This window comes from Xenopus tropicalis, chromosome 4 (assembly GCF_000004195.4).
Source record: "Xenopus tropicalis strain Nigerian chromosome 4, UCB_Xtro_10.0, whole genome shotgun sequence".
Classification (NCBI taxonomy): domain Eukaryota; kingdom Metazoa; phylum Chordata; class Amphibia; order Anura; family Pipidae; genus Xenopus; species Xenopus tropicalis.
The window spans coordinates 62293038-62319945 of NC_030680.2; the positions used below are offsets into that span (position 1 = coordinate 62293038).

Below are 26908 nucleotides of genomic sequence, written 5' to 3' on the forward strand. Positions count from 1 at the left end.
ACTGCAGTTCCAGGTTAGAAAAAGTGGGCAGAGCCACCAACAGCCAATCAGATGTCACTCGTTGACTTTCAGTGGGGAAATTTAAATTGCCACCATTCAGACACTATAAAATCAGGGTCTCCAAACTTTGCACAGTGGTTTTTACTATATAACTGTGGCCCAAGGTTAGAAAAAGTGGGCCGAGTCAACAATAGCCAATCAGATTTCATTCAGTGACTTCACGTTTTTCAAACCAACATGAAGTTTGTTCTCAAACTTCCCTTTCTAGTTAAATGTATTCTTTGTAGAGTGAAAAAACATAAGTTATTCTTTTAAAGCTTTTGGAGAAAGTCTCAGTCTCAGTGAAAACTACAAGTTTACATATTATTGCCAATACATAGATAGTAATTGTCCCATGCACAAAAACAATAAATATGTACTTCTTTATTTAAGAGAGAGATAAAGGGGTATATTTACCAAGGGAAGGTGAAATCGGTTAATTGCTGGGAAACTTCTATGCAATTTTTGTTTGTATAATTGTTCTAGTATAGTTACCATAGCAGCAATTCATAATGCCAGGACTCAAGAGCTGTCTTTAATTCAACGATTGCAGATATGTCTAATTGAATTTCAAGGGGGATTTTAGTGTCCTTAGAAAATGTCTTGCAAGGCTTTGAAGCCTAAATGGAAACACCCACATGTCAGCTATGCTTACAAAGACTTTGGGTGAATATAATCAAGTGAAAAAGGTCTCAGTGTTACATATTCATTAAACTGTATGAGAAACGAAGCAAAACACACAATTACTTTGGGCCTAATAAACTCACAAGTGCCCAGTGATGTTGCTGTTCATTAAACAGCCTATAAGGACCTGAGTCATGCACCAAATCAGAGGAGCCATTTGAGAAGTGTTTTTGTTTCATTGCAGTTCAACTATCGTGCTCATTGTGATTATTCATTTATTATTGCCTTTACATCGGATTTCAGTTTGTGAGAACCATAGTGAGCCTGTAAAATGTGTAATATGGTAGGAAAATCTAATTTTTATCTAGTTGAATTGTGTAAAATAAATGTATATTTATGTGTATATTCAAGTTTACCTGAGCGTGCTATATGGCATGGCGCTAAGGGTTGTGCAGGTTTCAGAGGTATGCAGTGTATGGCAGGGGCACTGTAGCTGGAGTTTAATATATTGCAGGGGGGTTGTACAGGGTACTATATGGATACAGCATTCCAAAGGAATAGTCATGTCACTGAGCCAGGACAGCCACACACACAGAAGTCAAATGAACACATATTATTCACTCAGCAGTTCTGAATGTAGGTGTCACAGATTGTGATCTATTATATTTACACATAAAGAACAGGAAATACCACAGTTCAGGAGCAACATTAAGGATGTTAGAAAGGAGACAGAACAATGTGAAATGAAGATAATTAGAAAGGAAAACCAGATAATGAATGGAAAAAATACACCCTCTGTGAATTGTAGTGTCCCTAATCTTGCCATCTCAGTCAATGAGACAAATAATGATGTTATTGTATAATGTTATATAGGAAATATATATTTGCTTCTCTGATACAACTTATAATTATGTATGTTTATAATATGCAATGTGATTGCTACAAAGATTTGGAGCCGCACAATACATTAGTATTATTGAACTGCATTCTGTTTGCTACAGTGGAATTCCTACAGTTGTGGCATAACTGCTGTGTCTCTCTCTGTACAGGTGTGGGGTCTCGTATCCAGAAACCTGATAGCCAGAAACCTCCTGATTACTAAAAAGCAATCTCCCAAAGTCCAATTTAAGGAAATAATTATTTCTGGTAATCCATTTTTCTGTATAATTTTGCTGTTAGGTGTAGTGCATACAAATTATTTAGGTTAGTTTTGAGTGGATGCCATGGCAGCTCCAACCAGTAAATTAATTTATGTAAACTAAATAAAGACATCAGGTTATTGCCTGAGCTGACTGTTTTTGTTGGATTTAAATAAACCATCCAGTTCTGACAACCAGCAAAAAAAATGATTCACAGAAAAACAAGATATTTTACATGTGATATGAAGCTTTTCTCAGTACAACAAACTGGACTGAGAGAAACAGGGTCTGAATGTGTCTGAAGAGGGTTAAGCTCGTGTGTATTATGAAGCTTGTTATACTGTCCATTCATTTCTTCAGTTTTGTTTATTTCAGATTTGTATTCATTGGATTTGGCATGAGAGAGCCCCTGAACACCAACAAAGCCAACAGGTTTCCTAGGAGATTTGTAAAGCTGAAAGCAACAAAAGAGCTAAGAGCTGGCAATATATTAAATATTTAAACTAATTATAAATCCCAGATCAAGGTCAAGCAATCACCAGCACCACAGCTGCTGCAGAGGGACACCACCCAAGCACCCATCTGCCTGGCAGCAAAATGCGTAGTTCCTCAGCAAAGAGAACATAGACCATACTTGTCACAGATTTGTACTGGACATGTGTTCTTTTTAGAACCATATATATAGTATACAGTTTTATGAAGAATTGTGCATATTGCATGGAAATACCCAAGTTCTGCAACTTGGCTAACTGGCCACTTCAGCTAGTCAGATCATCCAATGGAATCAGTGCATAGTTGCAGCCACCATATTTTAAAGCACAGCTGTCCAACTGGCCAGATGTACCTGAGTAGCTTTCCTTCTCCTTTAAGATGCTATTTTATCAATCTGGTTAGCTACAATCTTCTTTATTGTCTCAAAGTTTGACACTACCTTTAAAGCAGGCAACAATGGGCCCTGCCCTAACATCGCTGGGGTCCCATCCAGATATCCACCAATAGATTTCCATAGTCATAGATGCAGTAAGAACAACTGCTTGGTACCAACTTCTGTGGTACCATGGCCAGAATTTTACTGACCTACTTGGTGAACTGCCAATAATGGAAGCTAGTTTTTACCACTCCCTCTTTTAAACCACACCCACTTCTACCCACACACGTTATCACAAGAGCTATTAAGACCATACCCACCTTAATGATGGTAGCAAACCAGATAAACCAAATAATTGGTGCTCACTGCAGGGATATCACCCTTCACTCATATGTGAAAGAAGTTTATATCACTTTAAAACATACCCTTAATTCTATATGGCTCTTCTTCCCTTGTGGATAGCACAGCAACCCCAACACATAATTACACACCTTAGAACCATTTCAAATTGCTAACAAACTCCCAGGCAGGCAGAGTATGGCAAACACAGGCAGGGTAGGGCAGGCAGCGTATGGCACACACAGGCAGCATATGGCAGGCAGAGTATGGTACACACAGTCAGCACAGGGCAGGCAAAGTATGGCAAACACAGGCAGGGTAGGGATGGCACAGTATGGCACACACAGGGGCATAGGGCAGGCAAAGTATGGCACATACAGGCAGAGTATGGCTGGCAGAGTATGGCACACACAGGCAGGGCAGAGCAGAGAAGGAGACAGGGAACCTAATATGTCTATGTAAGTAACTGATGACCACTACAAGATGGTTGAGGTTGATGGTTGAGTCTGGCTGAAGTGTAAACAGGGTTACACCTACAGTCTGAAGTCTTACAGGTGTGAACACTGCAGGGGCCAGTTAATCTCAGTACTGATACCATTTAAAGTTTACACAAAGGTAAGGAGTCACAGCAAAAAAGGGTAAGTTGTGCTTACCATTAAATTTTAAACCAATGATATCAGGCTGTGACCACACAAATCATATAGACAACAAGAGATCCTCTGCACTCACCCATTATCAATATATAAAAGAAGTTAAGACATTATGTGCATTAAACTACCAAGATATTGCACAAAATATTGTATATATGTTGATAATTGGTGAGTGCAGAGGATCTCTTGTTGTTGTCTATATGAATTATGTGGTCACAGCCTCATTGCATTGGAGTGCAGAGGACCTCTTGAAGCAGTCATAGCAGCCAGACAGATGAGGGGGGCCACACAAATGGGGGCAGCGGGCCGCCAGTTGGGCAGCACTGGCCTAGGGGATGCTGTCCCCTGTCCTTAGATTTTTTGATAAATCAGTAGTACTTTCTGCATTAGAAAAGCTGGCTCTTAAAGTTACTAGTTTGCCACCCCCGGTAAGTTCAGGGACCCTGCCTCCTGAGACAAGTTTTTCTACTAGCCTCATGGCAGCAGCGCCCCTTCTCCTTTGCAATTCCCTTAAGTACTGGAACTGACCCCTGGAACAGGCTGTATGTGTTGCAGTATTCAGCTCCCCTCCAGATAAAATTCCAATTCTCACAATGCCCTCTGGGCTGGTGTATTTTTTTAAGCAGTGGATTGCTGGCCCAGGAAATAACCCCAGAGAAATAGCAACTAAAGAGTAACGCCTATTTCTCTACAAAATCAGCATGTGTTGCACTGATGCCACAAGCACAGTAAGGGGATGGTGCAACAATCTTTTCCTGTGCTTCCGCCTCAGGAAGTTTGTGAATAAACAGAACTGCTGATTCACCCTAATAGCATTTTTACCAAATATAGTCATTCCTTAAACAAGCAGCGTGATAGGTAAGCTTGCCTGGTGACTTACACAAAAGGTGTTTAATAAGGCAGAGAAAAGCATAGGATGCTGCACCCTGTGAGAGAATGGTTATGCTTACTTATGCCTTATATGGTAACAAACAGACTTTCAGCTCTTCCTGCTCCTTTTCAGCATTTTCATTTCACATATTTTTCTTATCAGACTCGATTCAAAATCAGGACCTGCACCGGCAAAAGGTGATTGGGAGGCAGAATATGAGGCTTTCTTGTAAAGCAGATAGGAATTCCCAATACCAGAATCCTCAGCAAGCTTATAAAATTAACATTTTGGTAGATATAGTTCACAAACCATCTGTATACAGCTTTGTTTCTCATACAACCATGCTTATACAGCTTTATCATATCATGTACTGAGAAGAGTTGCAGCCTTCTCTGGAAATAAACACTAAGGGTTTGTGGCACCAATAGCCCTTTTACTGGGTGTGGTCCTTTTGAAAACAGAGGTGTATAATTTGATAAGATTACTTTGCCTTAAGTCATGTAACAGAGCTGCTGGCATGTACTAGAGAGCAAAGCTCAGAGTACATATTCAGCAGCACAGGACAAGTGAGTCCTGTACACACACAGGTCTACTCATACATGTGCATATGTTAAATTAATAATGCAGCTGATTTTTGTGTGGTAAGCAATAGCATGGCTTAATTGTGAATGTGCAATGCACAATGTTTGACTTTTGAACACGTCACTGTGTATTTTTACCCCAAAGGGGGTAATGTGCAGGGAGGTAAAACAGGTAGAATTTAGCATACTTATGAATATCATGCTAGTTGCAGAGCACGTAGTCAAAGTGGGCATGGCATCACTTCTGCAAGACCAGTGTGTAAGGCATGTGTATTGGCATCTAATTCACTTCCTTTGCATCCATAGATACAGTTGTGCTAAATTAACTGTTCTTTCAAAAATACATGCTCACAACTTCATTCATTATAGTGCTTTGTATTTGCACTGCTAAATGAGACCACCATCATCATGAGATCATTATCATTGTGTTTTCAATGATGAACGGGTGTAGTGTACCTTTAAACTGACTTTAGGGGGCCTATATATTATGCTGTGTAAAAAACATAATCTGGCGTTCAGATGGCAAAATTTATTATACACAGCTTTTTACACTGTTTTACACAGCCTAATAAATAGGCCCCTAAGTTTGATGCAACCAGTGATATTATGAGATCTGAAAAAAAGGTCAGTAAGTTTTAGCAAAGGCAATTCTCAGTATGTCTATGGCAGGGTATTTTCTGGCGTTTAGTAGCTGCTACTAGTAGCTCCATGTGACTTCACCCATAGGCATTTAAATGAAGAAAGATAAAATGTAATCTAATTTGCCACTGCCCTAGAGCTTTTGTCATGGGGCTTGGGGCCAAGAATCAGCTCCTACACTGGCATCAGCTTTTCCCTGTGCCTGCACCCAGAGCTATTGCATCAGCCCAGGTTTTGGCTCTGAAATGCATACTTGCAAGTTGCAGAACCAAAAACCGCTCCATGTGCCTGCACTTGGACACTGGTACCTACCTGGCACTGGTGGGCACAAAATATATCAGGCAGGTTGGTATTGGGGTCACCTTGGGGGATTTTATTCTGAAAGGTGATGTTTAAATAGGATTTTATTTCAGTAGTCACACTATTCAGACATATAACAAATGAAATTAATCAACTTTAATTTAAAAACATAGAATAAAAATGAATTCACATTTAAATAATAATAATTTCACAACGGTTATGAGAAATTTCTAAACTAATATTATTTTAAGTGCCTTGTCGAAAGGAACTAATTTGTAAGATTGTGTGTAGAATAGTTATGGTAATAAAGTACTTAAGTTATTTAGAATCATAATTAAGGCATGAAATCTTAAATAGCTTTGACTGAGAACTAATGTCTGAGATCACAAAAGTATATGAGGGTTTGAAAATGAAATACTAAGCTGATAAGATCCTGGGAAGAACTCACAAAAGGCTTTACAAGGTTTGTCTAGAGTGCAATAAAAATGCAGGTTCATTTGAGTATGGATAGATATATATATATATATATATACAGTAGAATCCAGTATTTACTGTGTTACTGACAAGGGTTAAGCAGTGCAGCTTTAATGCTTTAATCTGTGCATGGTTGAGCCTTTACTAATATATATATATATATATATATACAGTGGAGGAAATAATTATTTGACCCCTCACTGATTTTGTAAGTTTGTCCAATGACAAAGAAATGAAAAGTCTCAGAACAGTATCATTTCAATGGTAGGTTTATTTTAACAGTGGCAGATAGCACATCAAAAGGAAAATCGAAAAAATAACTTTAAATAAAAGATAGCAACTGATTTGCATTTCATTGAGTGAAATAAGTTTTTGAACCCTCTAACAAAAAAAGACTTAATACTTAGTGGAAAAACCCTTGTTTGCAAGCACAGAGGTCAAACGTTTCTTGTAATTGATGACCAAGTTTGCGCACATTTTAGGAGGAATGTTGGTCCACTCCTCTTTGCAGATCATCTCTAAATCCCTAAGGTTTCGAGGCTGTCTCTGTGCAACTCTGAGCTTGAGCTCCCTCCATAGGTTTTCTATTGGATTAAGGTCCGGAGACTGACTAGGCCACTCCATGACCTTAATGTGCTTCTTCTTGAGCCACTCCTTTGTTGCCTTTGCTGTATGTTTTGGGTCATTGTCGTGCTGGAACACCCATCCACGACCCATTTTCAGTTTCCTGGCAGAGGGAAGGAGGTTGTCGTTCAGGATTTCTCGATACATGGCTCCGTCCATTTTCCCGTTAATGCGAATAAGTTGTCCTGTGCCCTTAGCAGAAAAACACCCCCAAAGCAAAATGTTTCCACCCCCATGCTTGACGGTGGGGACGGTGTTTTGGGGGTCATAGGCAGCATTTTTCTTCCTCCAAACACAGCTAGTTGAGTTAATGCCAAAGAGCTCTATTTTGGTCTCATCAGACCACAGCACCTTCTCCCAGTCACTCACAGAATCATTCAGGTGTTCATTGGCAAACTTCAGACGGGCCTGCACATGTGCCTTCTTGAGCAGGGGGACCTTGCGAGCCCTGCAGGATTTTAATCCATTGCGGTGTAATGTGTTTCCAATGGTTTTCTTGGTGACTGTGGTCCCTGCTAATTTGAGGTCATTAACTAACTCCTCCCGTGTAGTTCTAGGATGCTTTTTCACCTTTCTCAGAATCATTGACACCCCACGAGGTGAGATCTTGCGTGGAGCCCCAGAGCGAGGTCGATTGATGGTCATTTTGTGCTCCTTCCATTTTCGAACAATCGCACCAACAGTTGTCACCTTCTCTCCCAGCTTCTTGCTAATGGTTTTGTAGCCCATTCCAGCCTTGTGCAGGTCTACAATTTTGTCTCTGACATCCTTGGACAGCTCTTTGGTCTTTCCCATGTTGGAGAGTTTGGAGTCTGCTTGATTGATTGATTCTGTGGACAGGTGTCTTTTATACAGGTGACTAGTTAAGACAGGTGTCCTTAATGAGGTTGACTAATTGAGTAGAAGTGTCTAACCACTCTGTGGGAGCCAGAACTCTTAATGGTTGGTAGGGGTTCAAAAACTTATTTCACTCAATGAAATGCAAATCAGTTGCTATCTTTTATTTAAAGTTATTTTTTCGATTTTCCTTTTGATGTGCTATCTGCCACTGTTAAAATAAACCTACCATTGAAATGATACTGTTCTGAGACTTTTCATTTCTTTGTCATTGGACAAACTTACAAAATCAGTGAGGGGTCAAATAATTATTTCCTCCACTGTATATATATATATATTCTTCAGACTATTAACAAATTATCTAATTTTGCAAGGATACAAAATATCCTACAAAAATGTTTAGCCACAGATAGTTCAGATACATATTTCTTTCCACTTTCTTGTTCAGATTTTTCTTTTTCTCTATCAGGAGTGTAGTTCCTTATATTGCTTTTATGTTCATTTAAACGGGTTCTTATTGTTCTGGCTGTCTGCCCCACATAAGGGACCCCACATGGGCATTTTATCATATAAATTACCCCAGAACTGTTACACATAAAATGTCCTTGAATTGAAATTGGTGTGCCTTTAGTGGGATGAGCGATCGTATCCCCTCTGATAATACCTGTACAATGCGCACAATCGCCACACGCAAATGTACCCAATTTGAGGGGGGCTAATAACCCACTTTTCTTTTCTTTTTGCAGAACCTTTTTGGACAAAACCTGTCCTATTGACTTCCCCCTCCTATATGAAAATACTGGGGTCTCTTTAAACAATTAAATAAATAAATAAATAAATGATTTAAAGGCATTGCCAACACAACTGGTGTGCTTCTTTCCCTTTGCAAAGCTACATGGAGAAAAGGCTTGGGAGCGGCCGTGGAAGTTAAGCACCCTCTGAGAACATGTATGTAAGTGGTGTGCTGAAGATTTTTCTTTATGGTGACTGAAATAATCCCAGATTCCTTTTACAAAACATGAAGCTGTAGGTGATTTAGGTTTGGCAACCTTAACATTTCTATTGGTTTCTGGAAGCCATAAGCTCCAGGACTCAATGAATAGCTGATAGATAAACATTACTATTCACCATAAGACCAGTTTTTCCCAAGATAACCTCCTGTATTAGCTTTTGCTATAAGTACTGGGATACATACTTTGCAATATAAATTCCTATACATTGCACACACACATTGGTACAATCTTGGCCACTCTTAAGTTGGCAGTAAGACCAAAAATGAGTGCAGCCTCGACCCAGACTTATTCACTCATACTTCATCCATTTTTTGGCCTGACTGCCAAACAATTGAGATCCACTGTTTTAGGGAACTGGTTTAAAAAATGAAAGTCTTTAAGTGTAAATTGCCCACATCATTATTATAATGACATATCTTCTTACTAAAGGAAATAGTATTATATTTCATATGAACACTGAATTTTTACAAATGCAATAGGTTTAAAATCTTATTTTCTTGACCTTTTATCTTTTTCAAACATGTGCACAAGAATAATGACATCTAGTGGCTGCATGTATTGGTTGTACCACCCTCTTACATACATATTACACTGATCTATACATTGCAACTGCTCATACATGAATAACAATTAGTTTTTTTGTGTCTAAATTCCAGTTTTACTCAGTTGCTTATTCACACTACCTGAGGAGAAACTAGGGATTTCTAGGACAGACGACAAGGTCTGAGGTAAGAGATTATAATCACTTGGGGGGAGGTGCCCACAATGATTAAACCTTTCCCTGTCCTTTAATTAGAGTTAAGAGATGTAAAATGTCAGCATTGGTTCTTTCCACTTGTGTAGGATGAAAAGAATAATGTTGTTGCTGGAAAGAAATCTTTTATGTGAATTAATAGAATTGATAAACACTCTCAATATATGTACGAAATTATTTTAAATTTCTTGGCGATACTGGTGCTTTAAAATAGAAATCACGCCTATCTGTATGCAATGGAAAGGGCCACTGTTTTATCACATCAGCACCAAAGAAACACCTAACAATTGATATATACCCAAACAGAATGCAGCCCTAATGAATAGATGTAGTATAGAACGGACGTTTCATAGATCTATCAAAATAAAGGGCAGTTCATACAGCAGGAAGATATACAGAAAATCGCTCATTGATTATTATTATTTATTATTAACATTTATTTATAAAGCGCCAACATATTCCGCAGCGCTCTACTAACACACAGTATTTCTTACCGAAGCCTCCAGGACTTGTTTCTTACAGTGTTTAAGCTTCACACCTACACAGTGTTTCTAACTGAAGATTCTAGGACCCCTGACTCCTCACAGTGTCCAAGTTTCCCCCTGTAAGTTCTCTCTCTTTCCAAAACGGCTAACTCACTACCTAGCAATCTCCCAGCTACCCCCTCCTCATCGGGACAACAGGCTGTCCTTTCTTGTTAGCCCTCATTTCCTTTCACTCCTAGAATGAACTCACATTCCACTGCTACTGTCTAGCTAGCCCTAAAGGTACCAACCTCCTCACTACAGTCTTGTTGCTGCCACAGGATTTTTTCAGGCCAAAAGAGGAAGCACCAGCCTAAAGCATTCCCTTATATAGGCTACTGCAAGGGGTTTACCGCCACCTGCTGGCTAACCCTGCATATTACCTAACTATCTACATTTTACCTCCTTATTAGAAGCAGACTTCAGACTGCTGATAACAAGACAAACAAGCATATTTACCACAATGCAGGCTCAGACTGGCCATCAACTGATTTTGGCCTATTAATCTCCAAACAACCTGGATATGTGCAAAAAGAATGAACATGTTATCAATAAGACATACAGCACTTCTGTTTCACATGCCCCAACTCATTTCTCCACCAACAATACCAACGCTGGGTCTCTTTCCTGTTACTCTATATAGACTATAATTCCCTCATTATGCCCTTTCTGCTCTTCCACCCCACCCATGTTAAATCCACCCCACCCATGTTAAATCCACCCCAACCCAACTAGATTGTCTGCTTCATCAGGATTGAGACTAACAGGTGGGGCCTAGCAGGCATGATAATAGAATTCCAGATGCTATCACGAAAATATCCTGGACATTGGATGTATTGACATGCCAAGTCATTGTGCAAATTCCAATATATCGCTCTGGCTGAAGAATGTTCGACTTTCGTTTGACTTTTAAGTCACAAAAATCCCAATTTAGATATACCAGGCCACATGGCTCCAGAACCAGCCCAGGAAAAATGCAACTTTCCAGCGCCACGTACTTGCAGCCAATTTATAAACCAACCCGACATTTCATATTGAAAAGACACGGAGATGTATCGACATCTATGCGAGAATCTTCCCAACACATGGGCACAATAAGGGGGGGCAGTCCGAAGGCTGACAGCGCCGCTTCCAGTCTGTATACGGCTAAGCCATAATTCTACTCTAACAATCACCCGCAGTAAGAGATCACATGCCTCCCCATGTGTGTCCCAGCTCTCTATATCCATACCGCTTCCCCCAATTCTAACCAATAAACTTCCAGAAAGCTCTCGGCAGCATCTCGTTCTCCAGCTAAAGACGCCATTTATTGGACTTTTCTTTCTTGGCTCCTCCCTTTCCCTACACCATACACAGTCCTTAGCCATGTGACCGTGACACCCAAGACGAGCAGAATAGTGTTCCAGTCCAACACTGACAGCGACAAATACAATTGCTGCACTTCCGCACTACAGCGCATACATCGCCGCGTTGCGTATCAAGGGCCGCTGCGTAACTGCTCTTTCGTGCGTGAAGCTGAAGCAGTTACCCTTAGCAACGGAGCGCCCAGATGCATGCCAGTTAGGTGCCAATGGGAAACTAGGATTTTAACCCTATCTGTTAAGGTGTGTGAAATGACTTTGTAGAGGGTGTCCTTGTTAACATGGCGTGCTTCCAGTTCTACTACAGGTGTCTGTGTGTGCTGCCTATGAATGCTGCTGTGTGTGGGAGTGCACTTGTGTTACTGCATGATACTGCTGTGTATGTATGGCCACTTGTTTGCCACATATCCTGTTCCCCTAGCCACTTGCTTGTGCTGCAGCTTTAATGCTGTTACCACTTCTTTCTGCCATTATTTTAAGAGCTAATATATTTGCATCCCCTCCTTGCAGCAGTATAAGTTGTTTTTCGTGTTCACACATTCATTTTCATAGACACTTCAATGATAAACTGGTAAAAATAACCAAAAACAAAATCTTTTAGATCTTTTTAAAGTGTATTTTTTATCCTTTAGAAATTGAATGTGAACAAAAGCCTACAGTTGATAAGTTATATGGATTAGTGTTCTTTAAATAACAAAATAAGAAAAAAGATCTGGTATAATTGGGCTTGCTTAATTCCTCATACATTGAATTCATGGTTTTATCAGGTTATTAGGTGCAAATTCTTACAGTTACATTCTTAATTACATATTCATGACAAATCTCAAAGTGCATATAGCTAAAAAGGAGGCGTTCCCTTTAAAAACAAATACAAAAATACATATAGGATGTAAGAGAAGAACCACATTAGTTCAAGGTCATAATAATCAAACTAGTAACTCCAAAAACTTTCATAGTAGGCATGTATAGTTAATGTCAATTATATGGTCATGCTAAATATTTCATATTAGGGCTGTTGCTACTTATCCATCTCTTCAGAAGCATTAGTTCACTCTTGAGCCCAATATATTTGCAGACTGATTATATTCCTAACAGGATTGTAACTGCCTGTGTGGCCAGAAAATGTCTGCTCACCAACCGGCTATCCCAGTTTCTCATGCTCAGCCTTAACTCCATTTACAGCACCATAACTTACATAAGCACTGCTATTTAAGACTTTGCTGAGATGTTAGAAGGAACTTAAACATGAAAGTATGGCGTGTAAGTGGTCATGAGGATTAAGCACTGGTTGAAACTTCTGCACAAAATGTATGTGCAAAATTGTCTCTCAATCCCAATGTATTTGCACACTGATTACATTCCTAACAACTAAACAATTTTAGACAATTTTGCAAGGAAGTAAACATTAACTGTGGGCATTGTGTAGGAGCACAATAAATGGAGACCAACTTATTATTTATTACATTCATATGGAAACAGTCTCTATTTGGACTTTATTAAGATTTTAATTGTGAGAGTTACTGTAATTACTGACTAATGTCAGCTGGTTTTACCTGCAGATACTAATCTGATTATTATGAAAATGCACTTATGTGGTTCTTCCTATACAGTCTGTATGTATTTTTGTTTTTTAGGGGGATGCCCATTTTTATAGTTATATGCATACATGCATTATGAAGTTCGTTATACATATGTAGGGGAGAGTGTTATTGTAATAAATTTGCACCTAATAAATATCCATTTTTCAGGGTATTAAGTGTAATCAATTATGACCCCCTTTTTTTTATTTTGTTAACTTGATTTTGGGTTGAAGCACCTCCCTGATATTAAAGGGTTCCAGGAATAGCCTGTTTCAAAGCAAACTCCCTCTAGAAAATATAGTTTTCTGTAGATGTAAATCAGAATGTCTAGGCTATTCTAATGATGATCCCCAATGAGTTACATGTACCACATGCACCTAAAGTGTAAAGGTGATATCATAAAAATACTTTCCTTGCATGCAGTGACATATTATCAAGCATGTTGGGAGTTGTAATCCTCAGACATCTTGGGACTCGATATTAAAAATATAAATGTAATATAAAATGGGAGCAAGTAATTATTCACGGTTTAACTCAATCTACATTTTTCTCAGGATAGTAAAACATTTTAAAGATGTACATTTTTTTCTTTGCATTGCAGTTGAAAAAATAAAAAGGTCTCCTGGAAGTATATTTTATGAAGTTGACAGTGAATGAGAGTAAATATTTATGGCTAAACTGTAGAGTTAAAAGCAGTGCGTTTCGCAAATTTTGCTTCAGGTTTGTATTTATACTTGAAATGTCTGCATGTGCTTTGGGTTGAAACACTTCTCGTACAGTTGATTTCCACTTAAAAGCCCTTAAGGTGTGCCAAGCATTTCAAAACACTTTGTATCAGTGAAAACATAGGTGAAAGGACTCAAGTATTTTGTCTGTTTGTTAAATATCAATATCAGTAGTATGATATATCAGATTAATTTTTAAGCCTACATGTTTTGTTCTGAAAAAAAAAATCTAAAAACAACTGGTTCAGAGGAAATGTTAAAGTAAGTTACCAATCAAATTAAAGTGGATTTAGCAACACTGTTCTGTACTATAGAATAGGGCATGGAAATAAATAGAACTATATATATTTTCAAATTAAAACAATAGGCTATAACTGTCTTCAACACAAACCTTATTCATCTTATTCAGTGGCAGCATGAAGTTGAAGTGGCAAGGATGCCAGAATATATATATTATATATATATATATATGTGTGTGTGTTTTACACATATGTGTGTGTGTTTTACTAGCACATTGACATTAATGGCAAAGCCTATAGTTTCCATTTTTAGTTAGTCACAGTATTTGTAGTGTGGCACTTTAGCGTTTCATATTGATTTTTTGTATAGGCTTGCCTGCAGGCTTTAGTCTTGTCTCTCCAATATTTGTGTCCCAATTGTCAGTGCATGATTAATTCTGACTCCATACTCTTCTCATTTGGAGTGAATTCTACATTTCATTTCATGACATTGCCTTATGTTTACATTTATAGTATTGTGCAAGGGTGAGCAGGCATGGGCAACACAGAAAGTGGATCAAATCAGAAAGGTTTGTCAAGAATTCTTCCTGAAGAAAAAGCAGAGATTGAGCGGCATTTTGAGAACATGTGTCGAATGCAAAATGGACCTAAGAAATCAGTGGGTTTAAAAACCTTCCAGGTAGATAATACAAGATTATATATATATATACCAGTTTCTTGGGCATGATGGTAATGTGTGTAATTTGCTCTAGCAGTTAAACACATCACAAGCATTTCTTTTAGTATTTGCACCACAACGTAGTAAGTTAGGTTAAATGATATGTCTATGACATTGGATCTTTTATGCCTATGTAAAACCTGCTTAACTGCTAATTAGTCCCATCTCAAAAGAAGATTTCCACCTGAATGCTTATGACCTGCCATTTCCTTGCAGGTAATTTGTTTAATTTTATGCATAAATACCTTACAACTGTCCCACATTTTGCAGTACCAATCTGCAGTCCTGCAACAGCAGAAAATGTCCCAGTACTGCTGGCTAACTTCCCCAAGACTTGCCACAGTCTCACCTTACGATACTGTGACATCACTCTTAAAAAAAAATTAGAAAAAATTAGAAGTATTCTTTCAGAAAAGCTGTCTGCTCAGAGCTTTTGGGGTGGGTGGTGTGCCGTATAGGCCTGGGCCAGGCTGTGACCCGACAGGCCTAGTGCCAGACATGGGAAGCCCTCTGACTACAAAGTGGGAGTTGTCAACTTTTTGGCTCATGTTTTTTAGGCCCAGCTCCCTTACTTGTCATGTGGCAAACAGTCTGCAGAGTTGTAGTACACTGCTCCAAGCTTCATGTTGCACATGTTCAGTGCACTAGGGGGCCTATTTATTATACTGTGTAAAAAGACGACAAAATTGACTAAGCATCGGCAGGTTTTGCCATGTAAAAAATGGCGAATTTTTTTTTCATTCACCGGAACTTACTTAAAATAACTGTAAAATCTGACATTCAGACAGCGAAATTCGCCATTTATTTTACACAGCTTTTTGCACCATTTTTTCTGCAAATTTCATTTTACACAACATAATAAATAGGCCCCTAGGTTTATAATGTTTTTTGTTTAAGTGGAAGGAGATCATGAGGCATAGCTTAAGCTTTATATGACTACTATACTAGTATGCAGCATCTATATCCACTGAGTTGCTCTTTAACTTCCTTGACAAAATTTCTAGTGATGTAAATATTACTGCGCAACTGTTAGATACAATAATATTTTATATTTTAGCCCTAAAATATCTTATAATTATTGAAAAAGGTGTTTTTCTCATTAAGGATGCCCTCGAGAATTCCTTGCCGTGTACCATCTGCCAGCGAATATTTGATGGAATTCACAGTGTTCGTACAAATAGCAAATCATCTGCAATCAGTGCAGAGATAAGTAAGGAACAATTTGTGGTGTTTTTTGTGGATCTTCTCAGGGGAACAGCTGAAGAAAAAAGCCAGGTCATATGTCACATGATCTCTTGCAACAGTGAACATTTGAAAGGGCATCAGGTCCAGAAGGTATGTTTCCTGGGTTATATCAGCCTTGGACATTTTGAAAGGGAGACTTGACTCTTTATGGAATGCTTTGTTTTGACAAGGGGGCCACAAATCCATGTATATATATATATATAGTAGAAAGAGTGCCGCACACACAGGGACTTGATACAAAAGAAAAAGTGGTTTTATTGAAAAAATTCCAACGTTTCGAGCACAATCTGTGCTCTTCCTCAGGGACAGGGTTTGTCCCTGAGGAAGAGCACAGATTGTGCTCGAAACGTTGGAATTTTTTCAATAAAACCACTTTTTCTTTTGTATCAAGTCCCTGTGTGTGCGGCACTCTTTCTACTATATTTTTGTTTTTTGACCTGCACCAAAGGCATTTGGACTTGTATAGGGTGTGCTCCTCCCTGTATACTATATATATATATATATATATATATATATATATATATATATATATAATATATAAACTTTGTGTTATATTTATATTTGTAGATTGTAAGCTCTTTTGGGCAGGGCCCTCTTCACCTCTTGTATCCATTATTGATTGCTTTATATGTTACTCTGTATGTCCAATGTACGAAACCCACTTATTGTACAGCGCTGCGGAATATGTTGGCGCTTTATAAATAAATGTTAATAATAATATATGGCAGCCCAGAGCGTGTGCTGTGAATTAGCAAAAAAGAAGACTATGAACTACAGGGAAACATCATTGGAAGCATGAGGAAAAGGAAACCAGGATTCACTGTGGTGCCAGTGTGTTAGGCACCCACCAATGAATCCAATCAGCAACTTTTTTGGTGCTCCATTTAAGAAATGAATGCACCAGACCCTGGAAAAAACTAGTGCTGTGCCGTCATTTTACGTTTCTTTCCCAGATATTCTGAATTTTTATACTATAGCCTTTGATATTTAAAACAGAAGTGTTTTTTTTATGCCTGGAAACAAAATATTGATTCTGTTAAGTGTATGATTTATTTCCTTTCTAACTTAGCATTTCTTGTTTACAGTTTTTAGAGGATCTGATTGCTGCTATGATACATGTGCTGAAGCAACACAGCCTTCTGAAGGGATGGAACTTGGAGAGAATGCGGGACTGTACTTTAGGTTCACATGGTCTGGCAATGCAGCTGTTGTCACAATTACAATCTACAGGTAACACTTTACACTTAAACTTGCTTTTTTCCTGTTTACATTCTTTGCACTCCATGCCACAATTTCATTAATTCAGCTAATTTGGCCCCCTAGAATGTCGCATAAAACTGTATGTTCTCGGAGAGACAAAGGGGGCTTGGGGGTGCCAGATGTGGTGAAATATTATCAAGCTATAAAGTTAACTCCATTTACTATATTTCTATATTTATGTTATCAACTGCCTTTCAGTGTGTTTCTCTTGACAGTTTGGCTAATATTGATAGTTTATAATCATTCACTGAATATATAAGACAACTACAAATCTAAATTGATTTCTCTACATTTCCAAGCAGCTCCATTATTGGTTAATTCAGTGTTTACTCTGACTTGCAAAAAAACAGTGTTCTCCCTTTGGAGTAATAGGGGATATTCTAACTAATATAACTATTTTTTATGGTCTCCATAGTACATATACCTGGTCCTTTCTATCTCAAACCTATATATAACTACCATCAATTAATCCATTTTGTAAAATCTATTTACATGTCTTCTGGTACTCCCACTCATTCAATGTGTCTGCATTGCTGCAGTAACCTGCATATGGACAGTAACCCATAGGAACCAGTCAGGGATTAGAATTTTTTTGGCCAGCTGCAGGTAGAGGAGTGAAAGCAAAAATATTATTGGTTGCCCAAGTGCCACTTTTTTCAGTGATTGTAAATGGGCCTCCTTTAGTCTAGCAGGAATAGTAAATTTTTTAGCTATTGTGGATATGGATACATAATTGAGAGATAATTGAATCTCTAAATGTTGTCTATAATGTCTGTGAACAGGAAAAGAGGTTGAGAATCACACTACACTGATGAACCCCAGTATGGGCAAAACCTGTCTTTAGCAAAATCTGATCAGCATACTTTTCTGGCTGTGCTTTAACACCCAATGGGTAAGCATTAGCCTTGAGAGTATTCTATGTAAATTAACCTAGGCCTTTTTTCTACAATTACTTGTTATTTACATAGGAATGAAGAGGGTGTCGCTTCAACCTAAATGTTTTTCTTTTTCTTTTTTGCCAGTCGTAGCATATTTTATCCACATTGTCACAATTGGAGTCATGAACTTTATCTTTGACAAAAACTATAAGTGTTTTATTTATACAGCTACAAGTGTTTTCTCAGTTAAATTGTTTTTGTTTATGTTTTGGTTTTGCAGATGGGCAGAAGTTTGAAAGGCAGGAATTGCTGGATTCTACCTGTTCACGGGGCTCCATTGAGGACTGGTTGTATAAAATCCCAATGATATCTTTGTTTGTTAGGGTTGTGCTAACTTTGGGGTTTTCCATCCTGAAACATCATACAGAACACCAAAAAGACATAAGAACTGTGGTACCAAAATGCACTGGTATGAAGAATGCATCCTTTGTAAGCCTTCTGGATCTTCCAGCTGTTATGCACCTCAACTCTTATCTCCCCTCTGATGTACAACACAAGTGGCGCCTTCTGTTTTCCTCACAAATTCACGGGGAAAGTTTTTCACAGCTCTGTGGGCACATCCTTGATCAAGGGCCTTGCTTATTAATTGTAAAGGACTCAGATGGGTTTGTTTTTGGGGGATTTGCATCACAAAGTTGGAAAGTGAAACCTCAGTTTCAAGGTAAGGGATATTCATCATGCTTCTCATATATAGTTCTGATGGTAAAGGGAAGACATTCACATTTTTGTTTGATGCCAAATTCAACATAGTTTAAAGTTGTTTTTTATATCTTGTTTAATACGTTAATTATTGTAATATCAGTTATCTGTTGGTTATGTAGCCATTTTAAAGTTATTAAGGTAATAAAACAGTACCTTGTACTTGATTCCAACTAAGATATAATTAATCGTTATTGGAGGCAAAACAATCTTATTGAGTTTATTTAACACTGAAATTATTTTTTAGTAGGCCTAGGGTATGGAGATCCAAATTACGGAAAGACCCCCTTATCCAGAAAACTCCAGGTCCCGAGCATTCTGGATAATGGGTGCTATACCTGTGTTAGTAGCTTGGAGTTACATTATAAATGAAAGGCCCATGATTTGGTCTTTGTTGGCCACTATTTTTGAAGAATTGTCTTCTTAACCAAAAATGGTTAAGTTGACACCTTCACAACAGCCATCATGTGTAATTCATTCACTTTTTTCAGGGTGTGAGACTTAATATGTTTACTTTGTGGCCTGTTAAAGGGACACTCTACCCAAACACAATTTATGCTTTTTGAGAAGTAAACATAGTTTCGAGAAACTTTGCAATATACATCAGTTAAAAAATATGCAGCCCTTTCATTATTTTTGGAACAGTTACCTAAGCCTGCTGATCTGGCTGACTACTTTGAGACTCGAAAAAAATGTAGTTGACTGTCCTCATCCTGCCTTCAGCCTGCATCCTCCCAATTCCACAATTCTCTGCACATGTGATGTCAATAAGGAAAGGAACATTGCAGCGCAATGCATTGTGGGTTATGTAGTTTTTGAATGCTGTTTGTAAGCTGTGGAGAAGTTGTTACAATTTGTAACATTAGTGATTTAGTCCCTCCTCCCCTGCCAGGGTTTTTCAAATGATGCTGAAAAAGAAGAGTTGTTTGGCAGTTGGATTTCACCATATTTAAAAGGTTTTTATTTATACTTTTTGAAGGAACAGATTACAGTAATAGGTATATTAGGGGTTTCTGATGTGTGGGGCTCTTAAAAGAATTTTGGTTTGGAAGCTGGAGTTCCCTTTTAATCACTGAATCTAGGTGTTTTTTATTTGAAAAAATAAACATAATTTAAAGGAGAAGGAAAGGTAAAAACTAGGTTAAAAACTAGCTTTATCAGAAAGGTCTATGTAAATAGAGCCATAAGCACAGAAACGCTGCACTGACTTCTCTGAAAAAAGATTTCTGTAATTCCTGTGCCAGAGACACACAGCTTTCTGCTTCCTGCCCTCTCCTGCTCCCCCCTCCCTCAAGAATGCTAAGAACTCACTCCCCCCCTTAGGAATGTGGATCTGAGCCAATCAGCAGGAAGCTGACTCATAGGGGGAGATTTACTAATCCACGAATCCGAATCCCGAAAGGTAAAAATCGGATTGGAAATGTAAATTTTGCGACTTTTTCGTTGACGTCGCGTTTTTTTCTATTTGCCGCGACTTTATCTTATTTTGCGCGACTATTTCGTCGCCGCCGCCGCAATTTTTTCTTATTGTCTTATTGAGCGATTGTAAATGGTGGAAAAACCAATCCGATTTTTTCGCGGCGGCGACGAAAAAGTTGCGGAAAATATACGAAAAAGTTGTGGAACATATGAAAAAGTTGCAACGGCGACGAAAAAGTCGCAAAAATACCGATCTTTACGAAAAAATGCATTCGGACGCCTTCGGACCGTACGTGGATTAGTAAATCTCCCCCATAGTCTTACTAACTGAGCATGTTCACTTGGTCTGGGTGTCGGTGCAGGAGCGAGGCATTATTGGAACTTTCTTTACATAGCTCAGCGTTTTTTTTTCCTTTGAGGCTTCTGATCTTCTGAACGGGAGAAATATGGGGAGACTTAAGGGCACTATTGAGAGAGCTGAAGGTATGCCTGCAGCTTGAGATTAATTCTTTATTAGCCTTTCCTTCTCCTTTAATATATATATTTCATAGTTTTATGTGAAGTAACAATTAGTGATGAGCGAATCTTCAAAAAGCATTTGACAGTTTTTGATGTGCCTGTCATTGTCATGGCATTGGGGTGTCTCTAGTAATCACTTTCCATTTTCTTCTCTTAGTTATAATTTCTTTTATTGTGCTTTTTCTTAACAGGGGATAGCAGTTGCTTCTTGTTCTCCATCTTTCCACGGTTTGATGTCTACACATACACTGGCTACAATGATCACTACATGTACTTAAACCGTGCGCAGCAGTCTCTGCCAAATGGACTGGTGAGTGAATATTTCTATGGCTGCTTGCCAAGAAGATAAGTTGCCCCACATTTGCCCCACTTGTATTTTTGCAATTATATCAAGACATGGGGTTCATTTAGTTGATTAATTAAAAATACATATCTTCTCTTTAATCTTCATGCTTTTTTCCCACAGTTGGGGATGTTTCTTCTTATGCCTTGTCTTTGCACTGAAATGCAAGTGCTACAAGTTGCATGCTAAATTTTAAAATACATATTTGTGGTTGGTGAGGCCTGACATTAATTAGTTTGCACAGGTATGGGACCTGTTATCCAGAATGCTTGGGACCTGGGGTTTTCTGGATAATGGATCTTTTCCTAATGTGGTTTTCCATACCTTAAGTCAGTGATCCCCAACCAGTGGCTCGTGAGCAACATGTTGCTTCCCATCCCCTTGGGTGTTGCTCTCAGTGCCCCCAAACCAGGTAGTTATTTTTGAATTCCTGACTTGGTGGCAAGTTTTGGTTGAATAAAAACAAGATTTACTACAAAATAAAGCCTCCTGTAAGGTGATTAGTGTGAATAGAGGTTACCTAATAGCCAATGTTCGCCCTTATTTGGCACCTCCATGATCTTTTATGATGCTTGTGTTGCTCTCCAAGTCTTTTCACATTTGACTGTGGCTCACGAGTAAGAAAGGTTGGGGACCCCTGGCTTAAGTCTACCAAAAAAATAATTTAAACATTAAACTCAATAGGATTGTTTTGCCACCAATATGGATGTGTGCATCTTAGTTAGAATCAAGTACAAGGTACTGTTTTATTATTAAAGAAAAAAAGGAAAGCATTAAAAAAATTTGAATAATTTGCTTAAAATAGACTGTATGGAAAATGGGCTTTCTGGATAACGGGTTTTCAAATAAGCATCCTATATACCTGTAAAACAGATAATGCCGTAAGGAGCAAAATATTTATTGCATCTAAAAAGCAGTAGCAATATTCTTCTGTTTGAATTGCCTATACCTCTGAGAAGGTATCACTGAAAATATTAATAAAGATATTTATTACAGTTCTTACACAGAGGTATCTCATGCTCACTAAAAATATGTGTAACATTACACAAGTGTGTAACCTGAATGGACAGAAAAGCTATTCTGGGATGAAAGAGCTAGTATTTATATGTATAACAATGGCTCATGGTTGGAAAAACACATAAAACAAAATGAAAGATTGTTTTCATTTTTAAACATAGCAGGTTATGTCCTTTGGAATAGCTGACAGCTTCATGCGGTTATAGTCAATAGGAAGCATAGGTCTAGTGTGTGGGGTGTATTATTTGTGTGAAAATATGGTTTTATTTGATCACCTCAGTCATATCAGGCAAACAGTCCCAAGCGCTGCAACTCTAAAAGCAGTAAAACTACCCTTTGGTAATCTGTTCAGCGAAAGAAAACTGAAGAAGAATGTAGCCTGGGATATTTAATAGGAATTGTAATGATTGTACTTTCACTGTACATCTGTGTTTCAATTGAAGAAGCAATTGATTTACCCAGTGTCAACATATTAATGTTCCTTGGCTTGTGATGGCACAGGGCAATCTCTGCTCTTGTTTGTTTAAAGGCATGGAAAAGCTGCAGCTCATTCACAGTAGGAAATGTCTCTGGCTAATAGCATCCTGATGTATCACTTCAGCACTATCACTTAGCAGGCTTTTAATGGACCTGCACAGTATGTTTATCTGAACATGTCAAGTACCTGTCTAAATGTATTATGTAGTCATTTCAGTATGATTAAATGGAATACTAGACTATATTATAATTGAAATATACCTTGCGGGGCTATAAATAGAGATTAATATGAATTTTTTTAATTATTGTGTATTTATTACATATTGCTATATTAGGTAGAACTTCACTGATACACAGGAGCTTGGGTTTGTAAAGATAATAGAATGGGGGTACAGACTCCTACTTATGATACATCATCTAGAAACCCTTTATCTAGAGAGCTCCGAATTGCAGGAAGGCCATCTCCCATAGAATCTACTATAGTCAAATAATTTTAAAAAATGATTTTCTTTTTTCTGTAATAATACAATAGTACCTTGTACTTGATCCCAACTAAGATGTGATTAATGCTTATTGGTGGCAAAACAATCCTATTGGGTTTATTTAATGTTTAAATGAGTTTTTAGCAGACTTTAGCATGGAGATTAGAGAAAGGCCCCATAGCCATAAAACCCCAGGTACCAAACATTCTGGATAACAGGTCCCATACCTGCACAATGGTTGACTACTTCAGCAGGGGATGAGAGTATTTCATATATAATTTGTTTGAGGTGCAGTATGGTAAACTTTTATTCAGAGTCTTACATAGAAGCCACTTTTAAGATAAGGCCTCCATTTATGGGTCTTGAGTAGGCATATTTTTTCTTGATGTAGAAAATTATATATATAAACATTTAAGCAAAATCTTTTTTATGTTTGTATTAAATTCTAATGTTGTTCCCTTGCAGGGTATGGGAGGACAGCATGAATATTTTGGTCTTTGGATCGATAGTAACTTTGGCACGGGACACAGCAAAGCAAAACCAAGGTGCACAACATACAACAGTCCCCAGCTGTCAGCCAAAGAGGAATTCTCTATAGTTGCCATGGAGGTTTGGGCAGTTGGAGATATACCAGAACATGTATTGGTGAGTCATAGCAATATTAAAATTATACAAATAATTTCTTCCCTATGAGCTGCTATGCTTGGACAGTTATTATCTGCATCTTAGGGACATTCAGGGGTTGGAGGCTGCCAACTGATATCAAATGGAACTGAAGAAATAAAAGTAATTGCAGAATATTCATTCTAATATAGCAGCCAGACAGACCACCAAACTCACAATATCATGCCCAAGCTTGTAACACATATATTCTTGAATGTCTAGAAATATCTAGTGCAATGTCATTTCTAGACACATGCTTGTTTCAAAATAATGATTTCCCTTTGTTGGGTTCACTTCAGAGCTGCAGTAACTGGAAAGCACTATTACATAAAAATACTTCTATATATCTTCAATACAGTATCTAATTTCCCTGCTGTTGTCTGACGTAATGATGTTTTTTTTACTTAAGGCAAAAAATCCAAAGAGCATTTTGGATTCAGATGCTGAGGCCCGGGCTTTGCTAGAAATGACCGGCCGGACCAGACAGAGCGATGGCCTGAGAGAAGTACCAGAAGACGATGAAAGTTAATTCTGCGTGAGACAGCAGTTGTCACACAAGAATCAGTGACCATTTCAGTGCTGGACAACTTCAATTTTCAACATTAAAGTCAGGAACACCCTTATTTAAAAGCTTTATATTTATCTTTATTGGCTCTGGAGAATCATATGTCAAATGTCTGTTTTTAAACTGTTTGGTAACCAACCAACTGGCCCCAGTGATTTTACGTTTGTTTTTCTTTAAGTTAGAACTTGTGGCTAAGGATTGGCATTCGACCATTTCTCTTCTATGGCAATGTGAGGCAGGTGCATTCTCTCTTTCCAGTAGTGTTCATATTTATACACCAATCATGGTGCTTTTTTTGCTTTGGAATGTTTCTCTCTCTCTCTCTCTCTCTCTCTCTCTCTCCTATTGAACTAAAATTAAGAACATGGCTAGAAATGCCATGTCTTATACACTGAACTTTAGCCTAGAGTTTCAGCATCCCTATAATAGTATCAATTAATATCTTCAGATTTCTGCACATGAGTTCACCATCTTGGATTCTGTAAAGCCATCTTTTGAGTGTCAGTGACACAAACACTTAGGGGCATATTCATTATAGCGTGTAAGCCAACATCACCAGTGATGTTACCCATAGCAACCAATCAGCAATTAAATTTAAATGGTCACCTACCATTTCGTTAGAAAACAAAAGCAAAGATCTCTTTGCATCACCTGTCATGTTGCTATGGGCTATGATGTTGGCTTACATACTATAATAAATATGCCCCTTAGTGTGGAAAGCTGTTAAAAAGCTAAGCTTAGTGGAAGTCCCTAATCATCAGCCAGAAAATAATGGTTTGTTCTTTAAAAAAGCTAATTATGATGCAGACTGCACTGGTTTCTGAGCTTCCATGTTCAGAATCTATATTAATTTCAAATTAGCCTTATATAGTAATGGCAGCACAGAGCATATGCAGTGAATCAGCAGAAAAGAAGATGGGGAGCTACTGGGGGAAACTTTGGAGGCACAGACCTTCCCTGCTAAAGGGCTGTGGTTGCCTTGGGCTGGTACAGAAGCTCAAAACATAATGCACAACATTTTTTCCTTTCTTTGTTAAGCTTTAAATGCTGTTGAGCACTATTAAGTAACTCAGGCTTAATGGCTATAAGCACAAACTTTACTCTATGGCCATTATAAATGCTGCATCTTGGGTGTTGTCACATAATATGCAAATGTTTTATAACTGGTGCCAGTCACCACGTCTTATAAAGGGGTTTGATATATAGTTTATATTAAAATGATTTGTTTTAGAGACATTTTTGTTGATAAGCTTAACATGTCTGCCATATCGAGGAGATTCCAGAGTTAATGAATTTCAGTTGATTCAGCAAGTAAACCGTGCAGTGTGTTTTATAAGCTCATGTAACATGTGAATGAGGAATCCCCACAAAAGTGGCTGAGACCATTCCCTGAGTTTCCTTGTTGACTAAGGAAACATTAAATTTCACTAATTATTATTTTATTTTTATTGATTGACAGTATTTTCTTACATTGCCAGAAGAAGTGTTAACACTGAGGTCCTGCTGGCCGCAGGGCCCAATTCAGAGGCATTGTGGGCTGGGTGGCTGCCCTGTTTGACCACATCAATCCTGTCAGATTACACTGTCACGATAGCCAACCAGGAGAATGCACACTGTAAGCTGACCTGGCTCCGGGCCATGCACACGATCCAGCTTGGCAGTGATAGCATTGTCGGTTCTGAAAGGATGTGGCAAGGCCCAATGCTGGCATTTGCACACCCCACTCTTCAGCTCTGCTTTGGTCCTAATCTACAGGGAATATTGATGTGTGGGTCAGGAAAAACTGAACCCACACCCAACCCTAAACCGCAAAATGTTGCTATTGTAGGATCCGCATTGCAACTTTTTTATGCAGCAACGCAGTAAAGTTTAATTGGGCGGCCAATGTAGGACTGGTTTGGGAACTCCTGAAATGATGGAACATAATGTAATTTCAATATACAACATTATAAAAAATTTTTTACAGTTATTTGTAAATGTAGTTGCTGTTGAAAACAGTATTTGGCACTATGAGATTTGAAGTCTTGGCTGGTTTCTGCTACTTTGTTAAGTCAGAACTAGCAGTGCAGAAAAGTATGTTTTCCTATGATGAGTTGTAACAAAATAAACTTTTAAAAACTTTTATTGTGGTGTTTTTTCAGTCACCTGCAATTCTCCCATAAGCCCAGTGGAAAATTCTATGTAGCACTAAAGTCTTATTTACGTGTATATAAATATATAGTGTATTATTATTATTATTGCTAATATAGCTATAATAGGAAATATGTTTGAGAGGTAAATGCACAGTGACATTTTATTGGAGAGTTCCAGACTGCAGAACCAAGGCAATTTGTTCTTCTTGTGGATTTCACATGCCCACCAATAGGTGTAGCTGTTGGCTAG

The 26908-nt window shown here is 38.2% G+C and overlaps 1 protein-coding gene across 2 annotated transcripts; it reads left to right on the forward strand.

The window, feature by feature from the left end:
- The first annotated feature begins 11627 nt into the window (after positions 1–11627).
- On the forward strand, positions 11628–26648 carry meak7 (MTOR associated protein, eak-7 homolog). 2 transcript variants are annotated; one of them, XM_018093518.2, is made up of 9 exons: positions 11628–11880; positions 13819–13937; positions 14695–14860; positions 16004–16234; positions 17230–17374; positions 18563–19003; positions 21171–21289; positions 23764–23943; positions 24371–26648. In XM_018093518.2, the coding sequence occupies exons 3-9, from the start codon at positions 14717–14719 to the stop codon at positions 24488–24490; spliced, it is 1380 nt and encodes a 459-aa protein (XP_017949007.2). In that variant the 5' UTR covers positions 11628–11880; positions 13819–13937; positions 14695–14716; the 3' UTR covers positions 24491–26648. The 2 variants fall into 2 exon arrangements, with proteins under 2 accessions (XP_017949007.2, XP_002934992.2); XM_002934946.5 differs by lacking the exon at positions 13819–13937.
- The last annotated feature ends 260 nt before the right edge of the window (positions 26649–26908 follow it).